At 56.3% G+C, this 20,358-nt stretch overlaps 9 protein-coding genes across 9 annotated transcripts; 5 read left to right on the forward strand and 4 right to left on the reverse strand.

Annotated features, from left to right (window-relative positions):
- Positions 1-731: 731 nt before the first annotated feature.
- Positions 732-1,491, forward strand: PG985_001863 (uncharacterized protein; the record flags this gene model as incomplete). The annotated part of the gene is made up of 2 exons (XM_066821632.1): positions 732-988; positions 1,080-1,491. The coding sequence occupies 2 exons, from the start codon at positions 732-734 to the stop codon at positions 1,489-1,491; spliced, it is 669 nt and encodes a 222-aa protein (XP_066689064.1).
- Positions 1,492-3,107: 1,616 nt separating this feature from the next.
- Positions 3,108-4,541, forward strand: PG985_001864 (uncharacterized protein; the record flags this gene model as incomplete). The annotated part of the gene is made up of 1 exon (XM_066821633.1): positions 3,108-4,541. The coding sequence occupies one exon, from the start codon at positions 3,108-3,110 to the stop codon at positions 4,539-4,541; it is 1,434 nt and encodes a 477-aa protein (XP_066689065.1).
- Positions 4,542-5,653: 1,112 nt separating this feature from the next.
- Positions 5,654-7,900, forward strand: PG985_001865 (uncharacterized protein; the record flags this gene model as incomplete). The annotated part of the gene is made up of 5 exons (XM_066821634.1): positions 5,654-5,834; positions 5,913-6,220; positions 6,280-6,409; positions 6,481-6,945; positions 6,996-7,900. The coding sequence occupies 5 exons, from the start codon at positions 5,654-5,656 to the stop codon at positions 7,898-7,900; spliced, it is 1,989 nt and encodes a 662-aa protein (XP_066689066.1).
- A 187-nt stretch (positions 7,901-8,087) lies between these two features.
- PG985_001866 (uncharacterized protein) lies at positions 8,088-9,410 on the reverse strand (the record flags this gene model as incomplete). Its single annotated transcript, XM_066821635.1, has 1 exon — positions 8,088-9,410. One exon carries the CDS (start codon positions 9,408-9,410, stop codon positions 8,088-8,090), a length of 1,323 nt encoding a protein of 440 aa, XP_066689067.1.
- Positions 9,411-10,672: 1,262 nt separating this feature from the next.
- Positions 10,673-12,514, forward strand: PG985_001867 (uncharacterized protein; the record flags this gene model as incomplete). Its single annotated transcript, XM_066821636.1, has 4 exons — positions 10,673-10,815; positions 10,872-11,041; positions 11,110-12,076; positions 12,151-12,514. The coding sequence occupies 4 exons, from the start codon at positions 10,673-10,675 to the stop codon at positions 12,512-12,514; spliced, it is 1,644 nt and encodes a 547-aa protein (XP_066689068.1).
- Positions 12,515-12,784: 270 nt separating this feature from the next.
- On the forward strand, positions 12,785-14,609 carry PG985_001868 (uncharacterized protein; the record flags this gene model as incomplete). The annotated part of the gene is made up of 5 exons (XM_066821637.1): positions 12,785-12,842; positions 12,901-12,988; positions 13,055-13,213; positions 13,287-13,584; positions 13,662-14,609. 5 exons carry the CDS (start codon positions 12,785-12,787, stop codon positions 14,607-14,609), a joined length of 1,551 nt encoding a protein of 516 aa, XP_066689069.1.
- A 438-nt stretch (positions 14,610-15,047) lies between these two features.
- Positions 15,048-15,281, reverse strand: PG985_001869 (uncharacterized protein; the record flags this gene model as incomplete). The annotated part of the gene is made up of 1 exon (XM_066821638.1): positions 15,048-15,281. The coding sequence occupies one exon, from the start codon at positions 15,279-15,281 to the stop codon at positions 15,048-15,050; it is 234 nt and encodes a 77-aa protein (XP_066689070.1).
- Positions 15,282-16,519: 1,238 nt separating this feature from the next.
- Positions 16,520-17,591, reverse strand: PG985_001870 (short-chain dehydrogenase; the record flags this gene model as incomplete). Its single annotated transcript, XM_066821639.1, has 2 exons — positions 16,520-16,891; positions 16,962-17,591. 2 exons carry the CDS (start codon positions 17,589-17,591, stop codon positions 16,520-16,522), a joined length of 1,002 nt encoding a protein of 333 aa, XP_066689071.1.
- A 499-nt stretch (positions 17,592-18,090) lies between these two features.
- On the reverse strand, positions 18,091-18,773 carry PG985_001871 (uncharacterized protein; the record flags this gene model as incomplete). The annotated part of the gene is made up of 3 exons (XM_066821640.1): positions 18,091-18,285; positions 18,366-18,651; positions 18,748-18,773. 3 exons carry the CDS (start codon positions 18,771-18,773, stop codon positions 18,091-18,093), a joined length of 507 nt encoding a protein of 168 aa, XP_066689072.1.
- Between the last annotated feature and the right edge of the window lie 1,585 nt (positions 18,774-20,358).

The raw sequence follows: 20,358 nt of genomic DNA on the forward strand, positions 1-20,358 counted from the left end.
GTGCGACATGGGATCGTTTTCTGGGACGATCGATTTGATCTAAATGCGACTCGATTCGTGGGAATGCACCTACCAGCTTGCGCCCCACGGCCCACCACTCACCCGACGCCGGCAGTGAGCAGTCGTACACCCACCCCAACCCAAGGAATCAGCCGCTCCGGCAAAAGCTGCCACCAATCTGTCAGAGACCACGGGGCTTGGCTGCAGGCGTCCTCTCATTCGCCTCGTGCGACGCGAAAGCTTGGATTAAACAAGCTTTGCTCATCTAATGCTGACCTAATTCGGCGTTGCATCCATGCGCACGCTGCAGATCGGCGGCGATGCGGCTGATCTCGACTTTAGCCGGCATGACGGTGGAAAGGACGTTGTCCGGGGTGCAGACAGGTCTCTGCGCAGAGAATGGTAGCTAGTTGTCGATGTTTGGTGGTGTATCCCTTGGCAAGGGCTTGTTTGACGTTGATGCGCAGCTTCACCACCCCTGCCATATGGGCCTGCCCCTGTAGGAATCGAGGCCCGCTACCCCATTCATAGCCATAGAGTCGATACTGTCGCATCGACGACGAACTGACGATATATAAGTCGTGTAGATTCCCGCCCATCATGCCAAACACAATAACCACCCCAAGTCAAGCACTCCCAGTCCTTCATTCCCTTGTTTGATCATCATATTATCTGGACTTCCATTCTCTTCACTTCACTTCACTTCACTTCGCCTTACCCAGTCATTCAACATGGTTGCCTTGACTCATCTCGCCCTGACCCTCTCAGCGGTCGCCAGCGTCTTCGCGGCCCCTGTCGCCGACCCCGACCCCCTAGACTTTGAGCTGGGCGGCTTCAACGGCACCCTCGCCCGCCGCCAGGACTACACCCAGAACTACAAGACCAGCGGCAACGTCAACTTCCAGTCGCAGAGCGGCGGGTACTCGGTCGATTTCTCGGGCGCCCAGGACTTCGTCGTCGGCAAAGGCTGGAGCACCGGCGCACGCAGGTAAGTCTAAAGCCCCATACTGCATCCCCCAAATCTTGAAATGTTTCGGTGTATTCACATAGGTATGCTCGCTCACACACGTGCCACGCAGAACCATCACCTTCTCCGGCAAGACCACCGCCAGCGCCGGCACCGTCCTCGTCGCCGTGTACGGCTGGTCGACGAACCCGCTGGTCGAGTACTACGTGCAGGAGTACGCCAACGGGCAGGGCACCGCCCAAGGGACGCAGATGGGCACGTACCAGGCCGACGGGGCGACGTACACCATCTGGAAGCACACGCAGGTGAACCAGCCGTCGATCCAGGGCACCAGCACCTTCGACCAGTACATCTCGATCCGCGGCTCGCCCCGGCCCAACGGCGGCAGCGTCACCATGGGCACCCACATGGACGCCTGGGCCGCCAAGGGCATGAAACTCGGCTCCCTCAACTACCAGACCGTCTCCACCGAGGGCTGGGGCGGCGCCGGCGGCTCCTCGCAGTACACCGTCAAGGGGTCTTAGAGGGAGAGAGGTTGGAGCACTTACGCCGCCATGGCTAAATTCCCTCGGACTGCTGCAGGCAAAGGCGGATGATTATTCGCGAGTCGCTATTTCAACTCCGGGTGGTTGAGGAATTAGCGTGGTTTGCATCGCATCCCTATGCTCACAAGCTTATGGCTCTTCATGAATTCGCAAAAGCGCTGGAAGACTGGAAACCAAATTTGTTGTACATACCTTCACTTCGTAGCACATCTCTTATCATACTTGGAATCATTCAAGGCTTCTCACTCGACTCCTTTTGGGCCACAACATTGCCATCTTGACGGTGTATGCCGCGTGCGTGAATGTCAACAGTCAACTGATTCCCTCAAATGCCATACAGAAATTGCGTGACCGTGTAAGATTTCTCTAGACTTACAGAGAACTGCGCCATTTCGAAAGTTGAACGCTCTTCTGGAAATTTCCGCTGAATCGAGTTGCGAGAAGTTATCTGCGCATGACTTGCGCGGAGTCGATCCGGTTTGATGTTTCCCCGAGTGCCTGCGTCGGCTGCCGAAAAAGATGTCGGCTAATTACTTGTTGAGTGCGCGGAGTTGTCTAAGACATCCCGAAAGCCTTGCCGTTTGCCGGGTAGAGCGGGGTTTCTGTTGGTTATCGAACTTGTTTTCGGATAGGAGATGATCAACAACAGCTTTGTTGTCTGACTCGCGGGTATCCAGATGATGTCTTGGCTGCATATTTGTCAGCCCGAGAGTCCGGTAAAGCGAGTAAATGGCGCTCGTGACCCGTCCACCGCATCGAGACAGCCCCAACTGCATGGTAACCCTCCCGTTCTGAGCCGCATAGCTGCCAACCACCCAGCCAAACAGATACCTGGCCAACCTCGCCTGGCCAACGAGATTGTTCGTAACCATATCCACGATAGGTCTTGCACGCGGGAATCATACCCTGCGTCAGCAGCCAGATACAGGGGAAAGGAGGGCCACACACCCACAAACCCCGGACCCGCCAAGGTGGGCATGGAGTCACCATCGTCCTACACCCCTGGACCCAGCGCCAACCTCACGAATTAATATACAAAGGTTTAGCTTGCAGTGAACTGGTAATCTCCATCGACAGATAGAGTTTCCAAGTTATTACAATTGACTTTTTAATCGAACGGTAACCACTAATGCAACTGTATCTTGGGAAAAAGTCCAAATCGGCCATAGCCATCTACTATGTTTAAGTTAGTGCGAAAAACGATGGTAGAATTAATGATATTGATGCAATGGCCTGCATTGTTGACACCATTCCATCATTAGCTTCAGGTACGCCGATTTAACCTCCGTCACCCTGGTAATTACATGCAATTACTGCTGATAGTTTCGTACCTGCTTTGTACACGACCCCTGCTTCAGCTTTAAATCCTCTGATCCTTACCTCCCGAACCACCCGGCTGGGTGGGATAGACGGACTTAACCCTGGTGTGGCCACCACGAATGTCACCGTAGTAATCCAATGTGGAACATGCCGATCCCGAGGCCTATATATAACCCGACCTGCCTTCTCTGTGGTCACTTTTCTGTTCTTCCTTAGTTAACAACTCCCACCCACATTCTTTTTGCTCAGGACCTCGGAAGGCGTTGTTCAGAACTATGTTCTACCAAAGCCTGCTTACGGGCCTCATCCCCGGCCTGCTGCTTTATTCGGCGTCTGCCACCGTGTGCAAACCCAGAGACCAGTACCAAACCGCGGACCAGGACATCATCCAACGCGATGTCGCCGTCATCGGCGGCGGCTCCTCCGGCACCTACGCGGCCGTGAAGCTCAAGGACGCGGGCAAGACCTTTGTCATCGTGGAGCCCAAGGCCCAGCTCGGCGGCCACGCCGAGACCTACATCGACCCGGCCACGGGGATCCCGATCGACATCGGCGTCGTGGTCTGGGAGAACACGACCACGGTCAAGAACTACTTCGCCCGCCTGGGCGTGCCCCTGGTCGACAACGCCAGCATCAGCGCCACCAACAACGCCACCGTCCCCGTCGACTTCGCCACGGGCCAGATCGACGCGGCCTACCCCGTCCCCGACCCGGCCGCCCTGGGCGCCGCGCTCGCGGGCTACGCGGCCCAGCGCGCCAAGTACCCGGCCCTCGACACGGGCTTCAACCTGACGTACCCGGTCGCCGAGGACTTGTTGTTGCCCTTCGGCGAGTTCCTGACCAAGTACCAGCTGGAAGCCCTGGCGCCCGTCGCCTTCCTCGTCAGCCAGGGCATCACGCCCTACCTCAATGTCAGCACACTGTACGTCTTCAAGAACTTCAACCCACTGCAGCTCAGCCAGCCGCTCCTGACGACGGAGCGCCACAACACCCATGAGCTGTACGCCAACGCGCTGGCCGAGCTGGGGTCCGACGTCCTTCTGCAGACCACTGTCAAGGAGGTCAACCGTGGCAACGGTGGCACGCACCCGGTCCGGATCACCGTCCAGACCCCCGAAGGCACCAAGACCATTGAGGCCAAGAAGATCCTCTTCGCCGCCCCGCCGGTCCTGGACAACTTCGCCGGCTGGGACCTGTCCGAGGACGAGACCTCGCTCTTCGGCCAGTGGCACGCCAGCGGGTACTACACGGGCATCCTCGAGAACGCGGGGATCCCGAGCCGCTTCGTCCAGCTCCAGAACTCGGGCCCGGGCAACCCCTTCCGCCTCCCCGAGCTGCCGGGCCCGTACATATTCGGCCAGAACGCGGCCGCTAACGTGACGCAGGTGTATTACGCGAGCCACGACGTCGTCTCGGTCGAGGCCGCGCAGGCCGACATCCTGGCCAACCTGGCCCGGTTCAAGGCCGCCAACGGGATCCCCGCGGCGGCCTCGTCGTCACCGTCGTGGCGCGTCTTCTCGTCCCACGCGCCCTTCAACCTCATGGTGTCCAACGAGGCTATCCGGGACCGCTTCTACGAGAAGGTCTTTGGGCTGCAGGGGACGCGCAACACGTACTTTACGGGGGCGGCGTGGACCACGCAGGCGTCCAACTCGATTTGGGAGTTTTCGGATCAGTATCTGCTGCCCATCCTGATGGCGGCACTGTAGGAGGCTACTGTCAATTTCTTTTATTTATTGGGGGATCAAGGGGATTGAGATCACAGGGAGTGGGGAGCATACCTAGTCAATTTTCTCTAATTTATACTGTTTTAATCAAATGAGCTCCGCGGATAACATGTACACAACACTGCAAAGTTCTCTTGAGTACTCAATCTTCCATCACATGGGGCAGGCTGCCGGCAGTGAACCTCAAGCGTCATGCTTCAGACTCTTCGACGACGGTGTAGACCAGTTCTTAAAGGATGGTGAGGTGCATCTGCTCACGCATGTCGATATAGCACAGGATTGTGCCCGGGTGGAAGGGCAATTCGGCGGCAGGGGCGCTAAGAAGCTGTGTGTATCTATGGCCTGTGCCATTAACAATACCAGGCACAGCAAATACATACGGATGGTATATGATGAAACCTGGAGGTCTCTGCACTCCTCCTAATTGAGTAATGCCTTATTGCAACAAGGGCTTCTTACAATAAGGTAGTGACAGAGTCCTGATTGATCGCGACGTAAGATGAGATCCCGGTACAATCTGGGCGCCTCCCTACGTGCTTGCACTCGACAATTTCACCAGTCCAGAGTCAGTATAGTCGGCGATGGCCAGTATCAGGACGCGTGTCAGGCACTGACTGGACTGGCGGGCAACGTACAATCTGACGCTCTGGCAACGGACAGTGATATGCTCGTTCGGGTATTGCATTGAGCTGTATATGTAACCACGCGATGCTGTCTTCGCGGTTCCCCGCAACCGCAGCGTCTACAGTGGGGTAAAGCCCCACCAACGGGGCCGACCAAGAAGTAAGTGGACGGGATCGGAGGCTCCAGTCAACGCAAAACCACTTACCATCAGCGTTACCGTACGAAGCAACGCATCCCATAGTTAGACCAACCGGATATCTCAAATACAAGTATGCGTACTAATCACCATGCATTCATCATCGTCATTCAATGCGGGGAATGCTGACGCCAAGATGTTAGTACCGTGATGACATGCTGTGGTGATCAATATCAATGACATTGAAACCCCACCTTGGAAAACTGATTGATTGATCCTCTTTGTAAACAAGAGCTTGTTTGCATTGACAACGTCATCTGAAGACCCAGCCGATATGATTACTTTCAGACACATTATTACTGCTGCCTCCCTCTTCCTCGTCCTTGCCTCTGCCAACTCTCACAGAGTCAAGACCCAGCAGGCAGAGCTGCGAGACGAATATGCCTTCATCATCGCCGGAGGCGGGACCGCCGGCCTCACCGTCGCCGATCGCCTGACGGCAGCCTTCCCGCACCGTAAGCGCCGACGTTCCTTTTGACACTTTGGGGTTTTAATACCGGCCACAAACGCAGCAATCTCACAGTAGTATCCAGTCAATGTCCTCGTGGTCGAGTACGGCGACATCGAGCCCACGCCCGGCTACTTCGAGCCGCCCGGATCACCGCCGCTCGCCTCCTACATAGACTACGCGGTGCCCGTCCCGACGCTCAACAACCGCTCCGCCGAGTTGCGAATCGGCGCCACGGTGGGCGGCAGCTCGGCGATCAACGGGCAGTTTTTCGACCGTGCGTCGCGCCACGACTATGATGACTGGGATCGCTTAGCGGGCGGGCCGTCGGGGGACGATGGCGCGGATGGGGTTCCTTGGGACTGGGAATCCCTTTCACCTTATTTCAAGAAGGTGTGTCGCTGAAGGTGGATGATGATGTTAATGGCAACTGACATGGTCTTCGGGCACAGAGTGTGACTTTCATCGAACCCGAGAAGGAGCTTGCGGAAGCGCTCAACCTCACTTGGGACTATGACGCAGCGTACGGGGGATCGACCCCATTCTTCTCCAGTTTCGTCCCATTTCAATGGCCATCCGGGGGTAGGTCATTTACCAGAGACTCTAGCTTTGGAAAAGGCTGAGATTCTTGATTAATTAATCGAACTCAACAGCACTTTCGCGCCAAGCATGCCTGGAAGCAGGCATATCCCCACGTCAGGAATGCGCAGCGGGCGACAAGGACGGCTTGTGCTGGATCCCGGCCTCGCAGCACCCCTGGGATTCCGCTCGGTCGCATGCTGGCCAAGGCCACTACCAGGATGTCATTGGTGACAGGCCCAATTACGACCTACTGGTCCGACATAAGGTTACCCGGGTGCTGTATCCCGACAACAACTCCCAGAAGGGCCCGCCCACCGTTGAGATTCGCTCTGTGAGCGACGAGACCATATTCACAAAGAGACCTAGCCGCGAAGTCATCCTTTCAGCTGGGGCTATTCACACGCCGCAGATACTTCAGAGGAGCGGCATAGGGCCCAGAGTCCTGCTCCAGCGCGCGGGCATCGATGTAGTGGCCGATTTGCCTGGGGTCGGGTACAACTTCCAAGACCATCCTTCGATACGTTTTGGCATCAATCGTGAGTTATTCCCCGCCATTTGCTTCGTACCATCGAGCTCACACTCCCAGTCACCCACAATCCGACCCCGAACCAGGACATGCTCAACACGGACCCGGCGTACCTGCAGAAGAGCCTCGACCAGTACGCCGAGCGCCCGGCGCGAGGCCCGTGGACCTTGATCTGGGACCACCAGGCCGTCTTTCTCCCCCTATCCAACGTCACCGCGTCCGCCGCAACCCTCGCGGCATCGCTCCGGGAGCAGATCGCCAACGCCTCGGCACTCTCCTCGACCCCGCCGCCCGGCGCCGACGAGTCTGTGGAAAGGGGCTACCGCGCCCAGCTCGAAACTCTGGCCGGCGTCCTTGAGCACCCCGCCCAGCCCATCATCGAGATCCCCTTTGGCGGCGCCGAGTTCATGACGTCCAGCGCCGGGGTCCCTAGCATCGGCATCCTGCTCAAGCCCCTGAGCCGCGGGGCCGTCCTGCTCAACACGACGGATATCGAGGCCGAGCCGGTCTTACACTACGGCACGCTGGCCAACGGGCTCGACATCGACGTCATGGCGTCGTTCCTGCCGTTTATGCGCCGCTTGTGGGACGCGGCCACGTTCCGCGATGTACTTGGCGTGGTGGAGACGGATCCCGGGCCCGAGTTGGATGCTACGAGTCCCGAGGAGGTCGCCGCGTGGCTGCGGAACGTCGTCGTGGCCAGTATCGTGCACCCATGTTGCACGGCGGCCATGATGCCCAAGGAGCACGGCGGCGTCGTCGGGCGGGACCTGCGGGTTCATGGGGCCAGCGGCTTGCGCGTCGTGGATGCCAGCGTCTTCCCCGTCATTCCCGGGGCCCACCTGTCGGCGACCGTGTATGCGACGGCCGAGAAGGCAAGTCTTGATGCACACTCGTTATATCTCGGTGCCGAGCTAATTCTTCTCTCCCAGGCTGCTGACTTGATAGTGGGGCATTGGAAATGACATCGGTCAATGGTTGAAAGGAAAGAGATCCCGACGTGGCGGTACAAGAACGATGCATACAGCGAGCTCCGTTGTTCACTCACAGTAGACGGGTTTGAAACGTAAGACTGGTTCAGCACAGTTCACTGTAGATTATCAATGTGAAGCTTTTGTTCCTTAACGAACGTTTGTCTATTTGCATTCATCTCTATAGAGCCTCCGTCCAACTAGCACCCGCTCGTGCAGCGTTCTGTCTAACGAGGCCCATCAAGCGGTCGTACGCTCTCTGATCGTCACCTCGCAGAAACGCCTGCCGAATCTCCTCCTCCATGGAAAGGAACGTGCCGTACTTATCGTCTTGGTAGTAGTAAGCAAACAGCTTCCGCCCGGGCTCCTCCTCGAGCTTCTGGCGAACTTGGCGAACTTCGCGTGCCTCGGCGGAGATTTCCTCCCCGTCACAAGTATCGTCCCAGTCCACCGTAAGCGGGGCGTGGGCACCGCCCACCACCAGCTCGGCTAGAGCCGACGGCTGCAGGTCGCACAGCCGGTTGAAGAACTCGGCCCAGGATAGTGGGTTGTCGGCCGTGAAGGAGTTGGCACCGGCGCTGACGCAGTCGTCGATGTCGAGCCTTTTCAGGACGGCGGCGTGCTCGCACAGGAAGTGGACCAGTTCGGGCCCGACGTAGCAGTTGGTGAGAGTGAGCGACTCCAAGACCGGGAGATCGCCGGATTTGAACCCCAGCGGAATGTGGTGCAAGCCGTCGCAGCCGAGCGGTCCGCACATAGAGGCGTGGACGGCCAGATGCTTGAGGTTGGCCATGTGGCGGAAGAAGGCGCCGCCCAAGTCGTCGCTGAGCCACTCGACGTAGGCAGTGGTCGTACAGGACTTCCTGCCAGCGCCGTCGTCGGAGCCCCAAATGCTCAAGGTGGCGGACTCGAGGCGGCCGAGGAAGTCGCAGAATTCGGACGCCAGGAAGGCCGAGGTCGACTTGGGGACCAGCTCCTTGACGGTGAGGTCGGTCACGTACACGTTTTCCGACAGCGCTGCCCACGTCTCGCTCATGAGGGCCCGCCAGTGAAAGTTCTGCTCCCTGTCCTCGACGTCGTCCTCGTCTTCTTCCTCCTCGAACACGTAGATGCCGCAGTCGTTGCAGTTGTTCCAATAGTCGTTGTTGTCGAAGTCGAAGGCGAAGTGGATCTGAACGGCACGGGCGTTGGGCGTGTGACGGCCCTGGAGCAGCTCCGAGGCGGCGGGGACCAATGCCGGGGCGGCAAACGGCTCCTCGCCCGGGCCAGATGTAGACGGCGTAAACTCGATGCGTACTGTGTGCTTACCATGCGCTTTCACGGCCGCCAGCGCAGACTGGGCGATGTTTTCTTCGTTGGTAAAGCGTATGGTGGCGAAGATTTCGGGGGCGAAATGGCGGCGGTACTCTTTGCATGTCGCACTCAACTGGACCTTGTCGCCGAAATTGAGGTAGCTGAAGACTTGCAGAGAAAGCTCCGGAGGAAGTCGCGAGAGGGACGCCATTCTGGACTTAGGATAGCACCGGATTTCTGTGGTATCGTCGTGCTTTTACAGACACCGTGAACTTATGCGTGTTTGCATCTAAATATCTGACATTATGACGGGTTTGACGGGTTTCAATTGAGCATGGCCTGAAGAGCCCCCACAAAGTTGCCTGCCAGGCCCCGCTGTGCTGCCTGCTGTAGCGCCGACACCTAAAGTTGCAGTTGCACTAAAAAACACTTGCGATGTAGGCAGGACCGGAAACGAGTTTCATCGCTGTAACTGACATTGAATCTACATGCGAAGAAAAGAAGCGTAACATGAAGCTATCACCATATGTGACGATGGAGGATATACTCCGTACTGCTCAATCAAAAACCACTATTTTGGACGATTCACACGACATCACGTTGCGAGCTGAAATCCATTAGGGCAAGGTGCTCAGACAAAGCAGTAAAAATGAGGCGCTAGTTAAACCGCCTAAGACCACTGAAGGCCCCTTCAGCCTCAAATAACTCACAAGACAAAATCATGCGAATCTAAAGCTCAAGCCTTGTTTTTGGTTCTTTGGTGCACCACTTAAGGGCGTTAACTGGCGTTCATGAAGTGATGGCCTGGCGCCGGTGAGCTGGGCGACTTGGCAGCAGGTCTAGACGCTGTCGCAAAGAGCTCAAAGAATGCGAGGCGCCTTGGCAGCTGAACAACTGCCGACGCCACAAATCTCAATAGCTCTGATTAAGTAGGGAGAAGACCAAATACCAAATGCCAGCATGCTTTCATGTAAAACTCAGTGGTTCTGGACCGCAACTTGGGAATCTTGATTCTTGTTCTCTTGTTATGTCTAAAGTTCCGGATCTGCATACTGCTGCTGTTTCGACATCATCCCATCATCCGTCTTGATGGCGACTTACAGCGCCCTTAAACAACCACCGGGTGCCGGAGTGTACCAAATCAATCCAGATACCGATGCAAACAATTCCTACGAGCCAGCATCGCCTCTTCCCCCCAATGGAAAAACACCGGCATCCAGCAACGCTCGCCGCAGCGTCTTCTGGTGGTACACAGAGTTCGCATGGTTGCTCATAGGGTTCCTAGGACTTGCAGGTAGAAAGCCCATGCTTGGTCTTGTATCCATACAACACCCAACGGACAACCACTGACAACTTATAGGTGTGCTTGCCGTTCTCGGATTGTATGATACGAAGCCGGCACCGCGATGGCCTCTCGGCATCACTATCAACTCGCTGGTGGCCCTGTTGACGTCGCTCTCCCGGCTGGCCTTCATGGTGCCCCTGGTGCAAGGGATGAGCCAGCTGAAATGGGTGTGGTTTTCGTCCAAGCCGCGGCCGTTAGCCGACTTTCAGCTCTACGACGAGGCAAGTCGCGGTCCCTGGGGCGGTGTGAAGATCTTGTTCAAGCTTAAAGGGTACGTCCCACTGCAAATTTGTGAGCTTGCTGCAATACACTGACAAATTGCCATAGATTCCTGGGCAGCCTCGCCGCCCTTGTCACACTAAGCGGCATCTTGACGTCCACTCTGACGCAGCAGGCATTGCAGTTCCAGACAAGCCTGGCCGTGTCCCAGAACCAAACTGCTCAAGTCCAACGGTGTTCCAACTTCGATCTCTACGACGGTCAGGGAATCAAGATTGGTAGGAAAGATATTCATCTCATCACTTGTGTTAGATAACATGAGACACACGAGCTAACAAAGCACCAGGCACCGGCGACCAGATCCATCTCAAGCAGGCCATATTCAACGGCGCTTTCACGGCACCCAATGAGACCATCGCACCCATCGCACCGGATTGCCCCTCGGCCGAATGCAAGTGGCCCATCTATCACTCACTTTCCGTCTGCACCGAGGCGGTCAACCTCACGGCGCAGGGTAACACGACATTGCTCGCGGGTCTCCGAAACCAGACCGCGACGACCTTGACGGCAGCCATGAACGCGACGCTAGCCTTGCGTCAGTACCAGCAGTCCTACGCCGGGAACGGCACCGTGCCCGCCCAGTTTCAGGTCATGATTCAAGGCCTGCCCGACCCAACCTACGCCTTCGACGCCGACGCCAACAACGCCATCGTCAGCGACCTAATCATTGCCTACTCCGAAAGCATGTTACGCATCGACAGCAGCACCGGCGCCGTCGACGTTTCGGGCTTCCAGTTCCTGGAGCTGGCCATCTCCTGGTGCACCAAGTCGTTCGCGACCGAAGTCAAGGACGGCAAGCCCGTCACCCGGGAAGTATCCAGAACCGTCGGAAACGCCGCCGTGACCCCGAGCCCGCTGGGCCTAAACTGGGCCTGGTCGCCGGCCTTCCAGCTCTGCTACGGGACCAACACGTGCAACCAGCTAGTGGGTGGGCAGACGGCCACCTTCGGCGCCTGGGCCCCCGGAACCGACCCGAAGACGAGCCGCGGGGAGCGCGTCGAGACGTTCGACGTGGGCATCTGGACCGCCCTCGTCACGTCGGCCTACCTCACCTCGACGCTGCAGGACGTGCTGTTCCTCGACCAGTACCGCGGCGTCCTGGGCTCGGCGTCGGGCACGGGGGCGGGGGCCTCGACCGCGTTCGGCGTCGCGCTGTTCGGCAATCTGCTGGATGCGGCGTCGCCTGCGCCCGAGGTGCAGATGCGCAATCTACGGGGGATCGGGGATAGTATTGCCGGCAGTGTGACCAACCTGTAAGTACTACCCTGGGGTCGGTACCGTGTTGTCTCATAGCAGTAAAGAGAGCTAAAGCAATCCTAAAAAACAGGCTTCGAAAGAACTTCGCCGGGAGCAAAGGCGCCGTGGAAGGCACCGTGCTCGTGCCGCAGGCGACGGTCCGGGTCGAGTGGGAATGGGTGGGGTTGCTGGGGACGCAGATGCTGCTAGCGCTGATCTTCCTGGCTATGACGGTGGCCCAAACCAGGGCGGCGGGGGTGCCGATCGTCAAAGAGGATTCGTTGGCGATCCTGTGCGGGCTATCGCCCGAGATGCGCGCACTCGTTCTATCGGAGGGTGCGCAGCATGGCGGGTTGCAGAATGCGGCTGCCAAGTTGCGGGCCAAGCTGGAGCCTGACGACTCGGCGATCGGGATGCGGTTGGCGGCGCATCCCCTTATCAGGATTCGTAGGTAATAGCTGTCGGGGGGTTTTTGGGATTCCGCCCGTGAATGAGTTATTGTGGGATATTACATGTTTCTTAATCAATGTCGAAGACAGTTGTCGAAGTCGATCGCGCTGCATTGGGGAAGAGGTGGAGGGGGTGGGATGGCGCCATCTGCACGAGAATGACGCGTGCTGTTGGGCCAACCTCGGGTGTGTCAAGGTAGCCATAACCGCTCTCAAGAGTTCGCAGTTCATCTTTCCGACCGGATATATCTAAATATTGTAATTATTTACGCCCTCATGAACTCGGAATCGAAGTCCATCAAATCGGTGGCAGTTATCGGGGCTGGTGCATCTGGTATGCCAAGACGGAAATATATGTAAAAGCGTTTACCAAGCATACTGACGATGTCCAGGGACAATAACCGCGGCAGCTCTCAAAGCTGAAGACTGCTTTGACCGGATTGTCGTTTTTGAGCGCAGAGAGGCTCCAGGCGGAACTTGGTACGGCCCGACCACCATTCTCCGAGCTATCCCGGCCCCCCCGGACTAATCCCGCAACGAATATAGGATTTACGATGCGGATCCACAACCAGGTCTACCGATACTCCCCGGGCTGCTTCCGCCCGAAGTCGACACGCCCTTAAAGATCCCTCATGATCTACCTCGGGAGACTCCTCATGATACCCAAGAGCGATTTGTCAAGACACCCATCTACGACGAGTTGACGTGAGTCTTGGGGACTGTGTACCTACTTCCCGAGAGGCCGATGAGCAAGTGCTGACGACTCAACACCCACCAGAACGAACGTGCCGGATATCGCCATGTGTTTCTCGGATGCGCGTTTCGCCTACGGCCCTTTCCCGCCGCACTGGGTTCCAAGACAATACCTCGAGGCGTATTTCACGCACCACCGGCTTGACCCTTTGCTTGTCGCCAACACCACAGTCGAAGACCTTTCACGCGTTTCCTCCACCAGTCCCTCCGAGCAGTGGAAGCTGACCCTGCGGAAACACGACAAGCTCCGGGGGGTGGATATTTGGTGGCAAGAGGTGTTCGACGCGGTTGTCATCGCCAACGGCCACTATTCGGTCCCCTATGTGAGAGAAATACCCCCTCCCCCGCTGATAAAAACTGGGCGAACGATCATCCATCGAGGCAACTAACATCACGAAAGGTACCCCCGGTCAAGGGGCTTCAGGCCTACGTCGAAAAGTACCCGGGCCGCGTCGTGCACTCCAAGTCCTACCGCTCAGCATCCCTGTACCGGGGCAAAAGGGTCATCGTCATCGGCAACTCGGCCTCGGGCTTCGACATCACCAACCAAGTCGCCACCACCGCCCAGCGCCCAGTCTACCAGTCGCGCCGCTCCAAGGGCCGCTTTGACGGCGACCACCCGCCCGACGGCATCGTCTGGAAGCCCGTCATCACCGAGTACCGGCTCGAAGACGGCTGCATCATGTTTGCCGACGGCTCTTCCCTCGGCTTTAACGAGGTCGACACCGTCATCTACTGCACCGGGTACCGCCCCTCGTTCCCCTTCTGGATCGCGGCGGCCAACGGGGGGCAGGCGCTCTACGACAACGCCGACGACAAGCTGGTGGGCAACTACTGGCACACCTTCTTCTACGACCACCCGACCCTGGCCCTCATGGGCATGCCGCGCACCCTGACCTTCCGCAGCTTCGAGTACCAGGCCGTGGCGGTGGCGCGGGTCTGGGCGGGGCGGGCGGCGACGCCGCTTCCCCCCGTCGCCGAGCAGCGGGAATGGGAGAGGGACCGGCTCGCGGCGGTGCGGCGGAGCGGGACCCGGTTCCACGACGTCGGGAGCCCCGGGCAGGGAGACGGGACGGTCGGCGGCATGTTCGAGTACTTCCAGGGGCTGTATGACATCGCGGGGCTCGGGACGTTGAGGGGGAAGGGGCGGGTGCCGCCGGTGGTTAGTGATGAGATGATGTGGGCGTTGGAGCATGTGAAGAAGTATCCGCCGCCAAAGAAAGGGAAGGATGGTGGGGGAGAAACTGATGTTGATTCAGTTGCAGTGAGAGCGGAAGAATGTGGGGAGGATGACGGGTGGGTCGTTGTGAATAGGGGGCATAAGGATTGTCCTGAGACTGTAAATTGAAGTACTGGTTGAGATCCTTACTGGGCATACTGAATGTTTTAGTAAACGTAGCCTTAAGAACCCATGAAAAAGTGTGCAAAGCCACTTCCACATGCATTGGTGATACATAAAGAGCAATGTAGGATTTAGAAAGCCGACTAAAGACGAGTGAGAGATACAGAAACAAAACACAGCCCAGCAACCCCTCTTTTTCAATATATGCCCACCTGGCTGATGTAGTGTTGAACATCATCCAGCTCAGGTCCAACACACGTTACAGTTGGATAAAATGCTCCATTTAGCATTGAATGGAAACGGAGGCGAACAGGATCGAGTTGCAACCGTTCTCGACCTTCTTGCTGGATCCTTGGCAGTTGCTCCCGGACCAGGTGGTGACGGAACAGCCGCTGAGAACTCGTTGTTAGCGTTCTATACAGAGATACTGGATCGAGCTACGACTCACCTGTTTGAGAGGCCGATGGATCGAACGTTGGTGTAGGGGTCGCAACGGTACCCGCCCTGGTAGATGGTGAAGGAATCGGCCTGGTCGGTGCAGCTGTCGCCGTGGAAAATGCTCACGGACGCCGTTCCGCGGGCCTCGAGCTTGTTGGTACCCATGTCGGCCTCGACAGGCGACGCGGTAGCGAAGGCTCCGAAGAAGCCAAGGGCGGCGATGGTGGTTCCGATCTGCATTTTGCCTTGGGTGTTTCGATAAACTTAGAGATATGTGATGGAGGTGAAACTTGATGTTGATGCTGGAGTGAAAGATATTGAGAATAGACCAGAGTCAACCGCGGGTCGTCGGTCGCCTCTTTATACATTAAGCCCCTATACATCTCCCATGAGAACTGCTACGTCCCATACTACTGCCCGTAGGAACTGCACAGTCCGTGTTACCACGGGCCCTGTGTGATGTGTCTGCAACGCGTGCAGCTGGCGAGCTTCTATCATGAGTGATCTCTCATTTTCTTCTTAGTCTGACAGCCCCTTTTCCCGTCTGGCGCCGAGAGAGATAAAGCCACCAAAGTCATGGGGACCAAATATCACGGTCAGCAAAGTCGATTAGCCTAATGCTATTTTCCAACACCAATTAGAACAGTGATAGAAAGCACTAATGCAACCCCTGCGTCTCAGACTGTTACACGAGGCTATCACAGCCGACTAAGCTGACACATCCTCTCTCGGGCCCGATTGTCCTAGTATTTGGACTAAAACAGTTGTCTTTACCGGCATCTCTGCATTTCAATCGGTGATACACCCCTGCACTTAAAGCTTCGGTCCCGGTGGTTCCATAATAATGGAACCATCGGAGGGAAGAACCGATGCTTTCAGCTCCTATGGCTTCGGGACCATAAGTGTTTATTCTTATTTTAGATCCGAGCCGCTCCAACAAGTCTTTCATGCTACTAAGGTATCCTCAATTGCCAAACCGCGGCAGAGAGGAACATCTGTATTCGTTACACTGAAAAAGTGCCATATTTCCAAATCTAGTGCGTAGAGGGTGCTGACCATTCTAAAAGCTCTATCATCAGCATATCTAATTCCCACAGCATGCTTCTTTAGTCAGCACTAGCCTCATGCATCGTAAAGCTGGATATAGAATGAGCGACTCACCGTTGTCAAAAGAGTTTAACTAAGGCAACATCAGGGCAAGCCATGGGAGCTTCGAATGAGAGGCCAGCATCTCCCACCGCTGCGCTGGTCTTGGGGGCGAAACGGTAGACGATTCTCAATTAAACAACACATATCAAGGGTCACTAGCCATGTAAGCATATTCACCGCCTTTGACCCTTAGGAGGCCTTTCTCCGAAATGCAGAACTATGTTGCCACACACACCTCGCGAAATAAATACAGATTGCGTCAAGGGTATCCGAATATGGCGGTGGTGCTTCGTTCACCAACAGGCAGCGCCGCCACCACATACTCACACTCATGCCACACCCCCGTCAGGAGCCGTGTTATTCTTTGTAATCTTAGCCCATTCTAGACTCTTCCTCCACGCGACCTCTTGTACTTCTTCATCCATCGTCATAGGATCGCTGCTGTCTTTGTCCAGCATGGTGAAGTAGCCACGCTCGCCCCGGTGGGCCCTATCGACGGCCAGTTCGACGACGTCGACCGCCGCCGCGGCCGCCGAGCGGAAGGTCGGAGCCACCATGCGAGTGATGAGGGGTAAGAACGGTTTGACGATCAGTGCTTGTACGAGCCGGATCGAGAGAGGGGTGTTGGTGGCGAAGGCTCGGGAATCGCCCATGTCGCCTGGGTTCACGGCTATGGCGGTGATATTCTTCAATTTCGGGTTCTTGGCATTGAACACGGTTAGAAGTCGTGTCCCAAAACAGATAGATAACTAGGATGGGGGTGATTGTTACCGCTTGTAGGTGGTGGTTCAGGGAATACATCCAAGTGGTGATCATGAACTTGCCCGTGGCGTACCGCTGGAAGCCGTACGCCTGTTTGTTATCACCGGAAGTCGGATGCACGATCTTGTCTGTCTCATCGGGGAGCTCGGGTAATAAATGCGTCATGGCATTCGGCTTTCGGTAGTGGCCAACGCTGGAAAACAGGACGACGCGACCGCCGTCATCGGCGAAGCTGCCGATGAGACGCATGACCAGGGCGACGTGGGCAATGTGGCTGACCTGGATGGTCTTATCGTATCCGTCGACTGTCAGCTCGGGGTCGCCCACCAGGTTCCAGTAGATGGCGTTGCAGATAATGGACTTTAGCGGCGGCAGGTCCTTGGCGGCCACGGAGGCCGAAACGAAGCTGGCGAACTCATGGACGGCGGAGAGGTCGGCGTGATCCACCTGGTGCACCGAGGCCTTGGCCTGGGGATACTGCGAAATGACGCTACGCAGATTCCGAGTGTTGGGGTCGGTGTCGGAAACATCCCGAACGTTGAAGACCGCGTCGTACTTGGGATACGTTTTGAGCAAATAATCAGCGGCTCGTAAGCCAAGTGAGCCGTTGGCTCCCGTTAAGATGATAGTCCCCGCCATAATTTCAGAAACTAGATGGTCAGGGTTGACGAAGATAACGGGATTGAATTTGTAACCGGCAGGGCTGAGCGAGGCCCGTTTTTGAACGGAGTTCCTCCGCGGCGAATTATGCCCCGGTGACGAATTAGGATGGTGCGCGACTAGACCATCGCTCTGCTTACCTCCATTTCGATTCGCCGAGATCTGTTAAGCCGGCGTAAGTGGAAATCGCCGGTGCCGATCGGCCTCGTTTGCATATCAATTTTGTCGATCGCTTAACTCTATGTACCCGAACGGTTTCAAACCCGCCACCTTTCAAAAGAAAGCACTAGAGAAAACACAAAGAATGCAGAGAAACGAGATTGCATTAGCCATCTAGCAAAATGCATCTAACCTAGGGCGACAGAAAGTCCATATGCCCGAAATCCATGAGCGTCGCCGAAATACCAAACCCTGAACACCCAGCCCTCAACACCCAGCGCGATCCAGTCGATGTAAAAACGTGAATGCGGCCTCAACTTTACTGGCTCGGTCCCATGTTCAACCCATTCTCCCTTGCGTACCATTGGCGGAAGGCAGCAACGCTGGAAGTCCGCTCTTCGTAGCCGAGCGGCTCGCGGGTCGGATCGTCGCGGTCGTAATTGGCGTACTTGATCCGGGGGACCCGCTTGCAGAACTCGGCCGTGAAAGGCAGCGCGTCGTCGCAGCGGCCGCCCTGGGCGTCGATCCAGGCCCAAGCCACATCCTCCCAGCGCTCGTGGTACTGCAGAGGGGGAGGTTGCCGCGCGACGCGACGAGCCAACGGTACTTCTCCGCGAGGTTCCACTCGCGGGCCTCGGGGCACTCACTCAGGAGGTGCTTGGCGTTGTGCAGCACACAGGCCGCGATGGTACCATCCTCTCCGGGCGGGCCGGCACAATCCTTGACCGTGTGGTCGTAGTCGTGGCACCAACCGCATCGGTTGGCGGCCGCGTCGCGCGCGCGCTGCGCCTCGACGGATTCGATGTCCGCAGCCAGGTCTTGGCGGTTGCGCTGGAGGTCTTGGTTGGTTGGTCGCAGCGCTCGAATCACATCGATACCCCTGGCGGTCGGGGATGGGGACCCGGGTATCTACATGAAATCGAATTTTTTCTTTATTTTTTTTTTTTTTTTTTCTTTCGCCGTGGGCGCCCAGGACTTTTCTTTTTTTTGGTTTTTCTCCATCTTAGAAGATGTTGTGCGTCAAGAAAGAGGTATGTGTTTCGTTAACGGCGCGGTTGAGTTTCGTTGACGGCGCGGTTAAGTGGCGGCGTTGACCTAGAGAGACAAATGAGATTCACAGCTTGGCCAACAACGAGTCAACAAAGTAACCTGCTGCGGGGTTGTCTGAATGCAAATTGAATAGTAAATAGGTACCTATTCATTTCCTATAGCAACCAGACTCAGGTGCTGCAGGGGCGCGTTAAGGACACTACCAGCAGCCTAATCCTACGTAATTCGTTATAAAGAACCCCCATAAACCAGACATTTTATTTCACCACCGAAACCTGAATATCACGCAAATTACAATGCTTCATCAGTGACTCCCAAATGGCTGCCACACGAGCAAAACGAGAGGAGAGACGGTGGTGTTTCCCTTATGTTTACGGTCAACCAATGAACGCGAGAGTGAAACAATTGCAAGTACTGGTGACGTTAAAATGGGTGTTGTAACACTACTACTAAAGGGCGGCTAACTGATGGTTTGCCTCGCGCTTCTGATGAGAACATCATGTCTCGTTCAGCTGATTCTATGACCCGCAAACTGTCACCCAACATCGTGGCTGGCGATATTTCTGTAATTACCCCCTAACATCGTCGACCGCGACATAGAACTCCTGGGACCCGATATAGCCATTATCTCGAATCTCAAAGACGCCGTCGCTTTCCTCCCGCACATGGCCATTCAACGCTGTGGCACACTTCACACCGGAACCGTGGCCTTTCGCCAAATCAGGCCCTTTACGAAACAGGAAGCACGACGCCTCTTTGGTCCCCTCAACCCAGCCAGACTTCCTGCGCCAGGTATCGCCGACGCTTCATCATCTACACCTAAAGGCCTCCTTCCTCCGGGAGCCGACAACAAGAACAATCTGGAATAACATAACGAGGCTGGTAGGCCTTTTAAGAAGCGAAAGCTGTCTGCCGACCAACCATGCGGCTGGGTGCAACAATCCCAGCCGCGAAGTCCTCTATTGTTCTGGTCCTCGCGGGGGAGGGGGCTTCATCCACGCCTTTCCCTTTGCACCACACCCCATCCCATACCTTTGAGAACTGTCGCATGGCCGTGAGCTGGGACATCCCGTTAAAATGGAACTACCTTGTCTTCCCCCGTCGCCCCGGGAAGCGTCCGTCGCTGGGTTCGGCGGGGACCAGACCAGTCGCTGTCTTTTACCCCCGAGTTCGCCAAAGAGGCCAAGGAGGGAATTGTATGGCAACTACGACTACACATTGGGAGGGGATGCCCGGCTTGGCTACGAGGACAGTTGAGTGGCTGCTGAGTTCCTCGAGGAGGTTTGAGAACCGCTGACATAATATTGGTTGCATGGTCTGCGTTGATACACTGCAATTTAACTATTTTATTTCAACCGTCAAACCAGTATGCAAAGATAGATTGAAGGACCAAGTCTTCGTATGGGATATGGTATGGGGTGTTTTACGAAAAGGAACAGCGGTCACTAATAGAAGTAAGAAGTAGACCAAATGAGTAATGCTAGGTGTTCATATATATTGGTAATCCTCATGTACCGAATGTTCCAAACCCATAAAT

Source organism: Apiospora marii, assembly GCF_038362585.1.
Source record: "Apiospora marii strain CBS 49790 chromosome Unknown utg000002l_segment0_segment0, whole genome shotgun sequence".
NCBI classification, from domain to species: Eukaryota; Fungi; Ascomycota; class Sordariomycetes; order Amphisphaeriales; family Apiosporaceae; genus Apiospora; species Apiospora marii.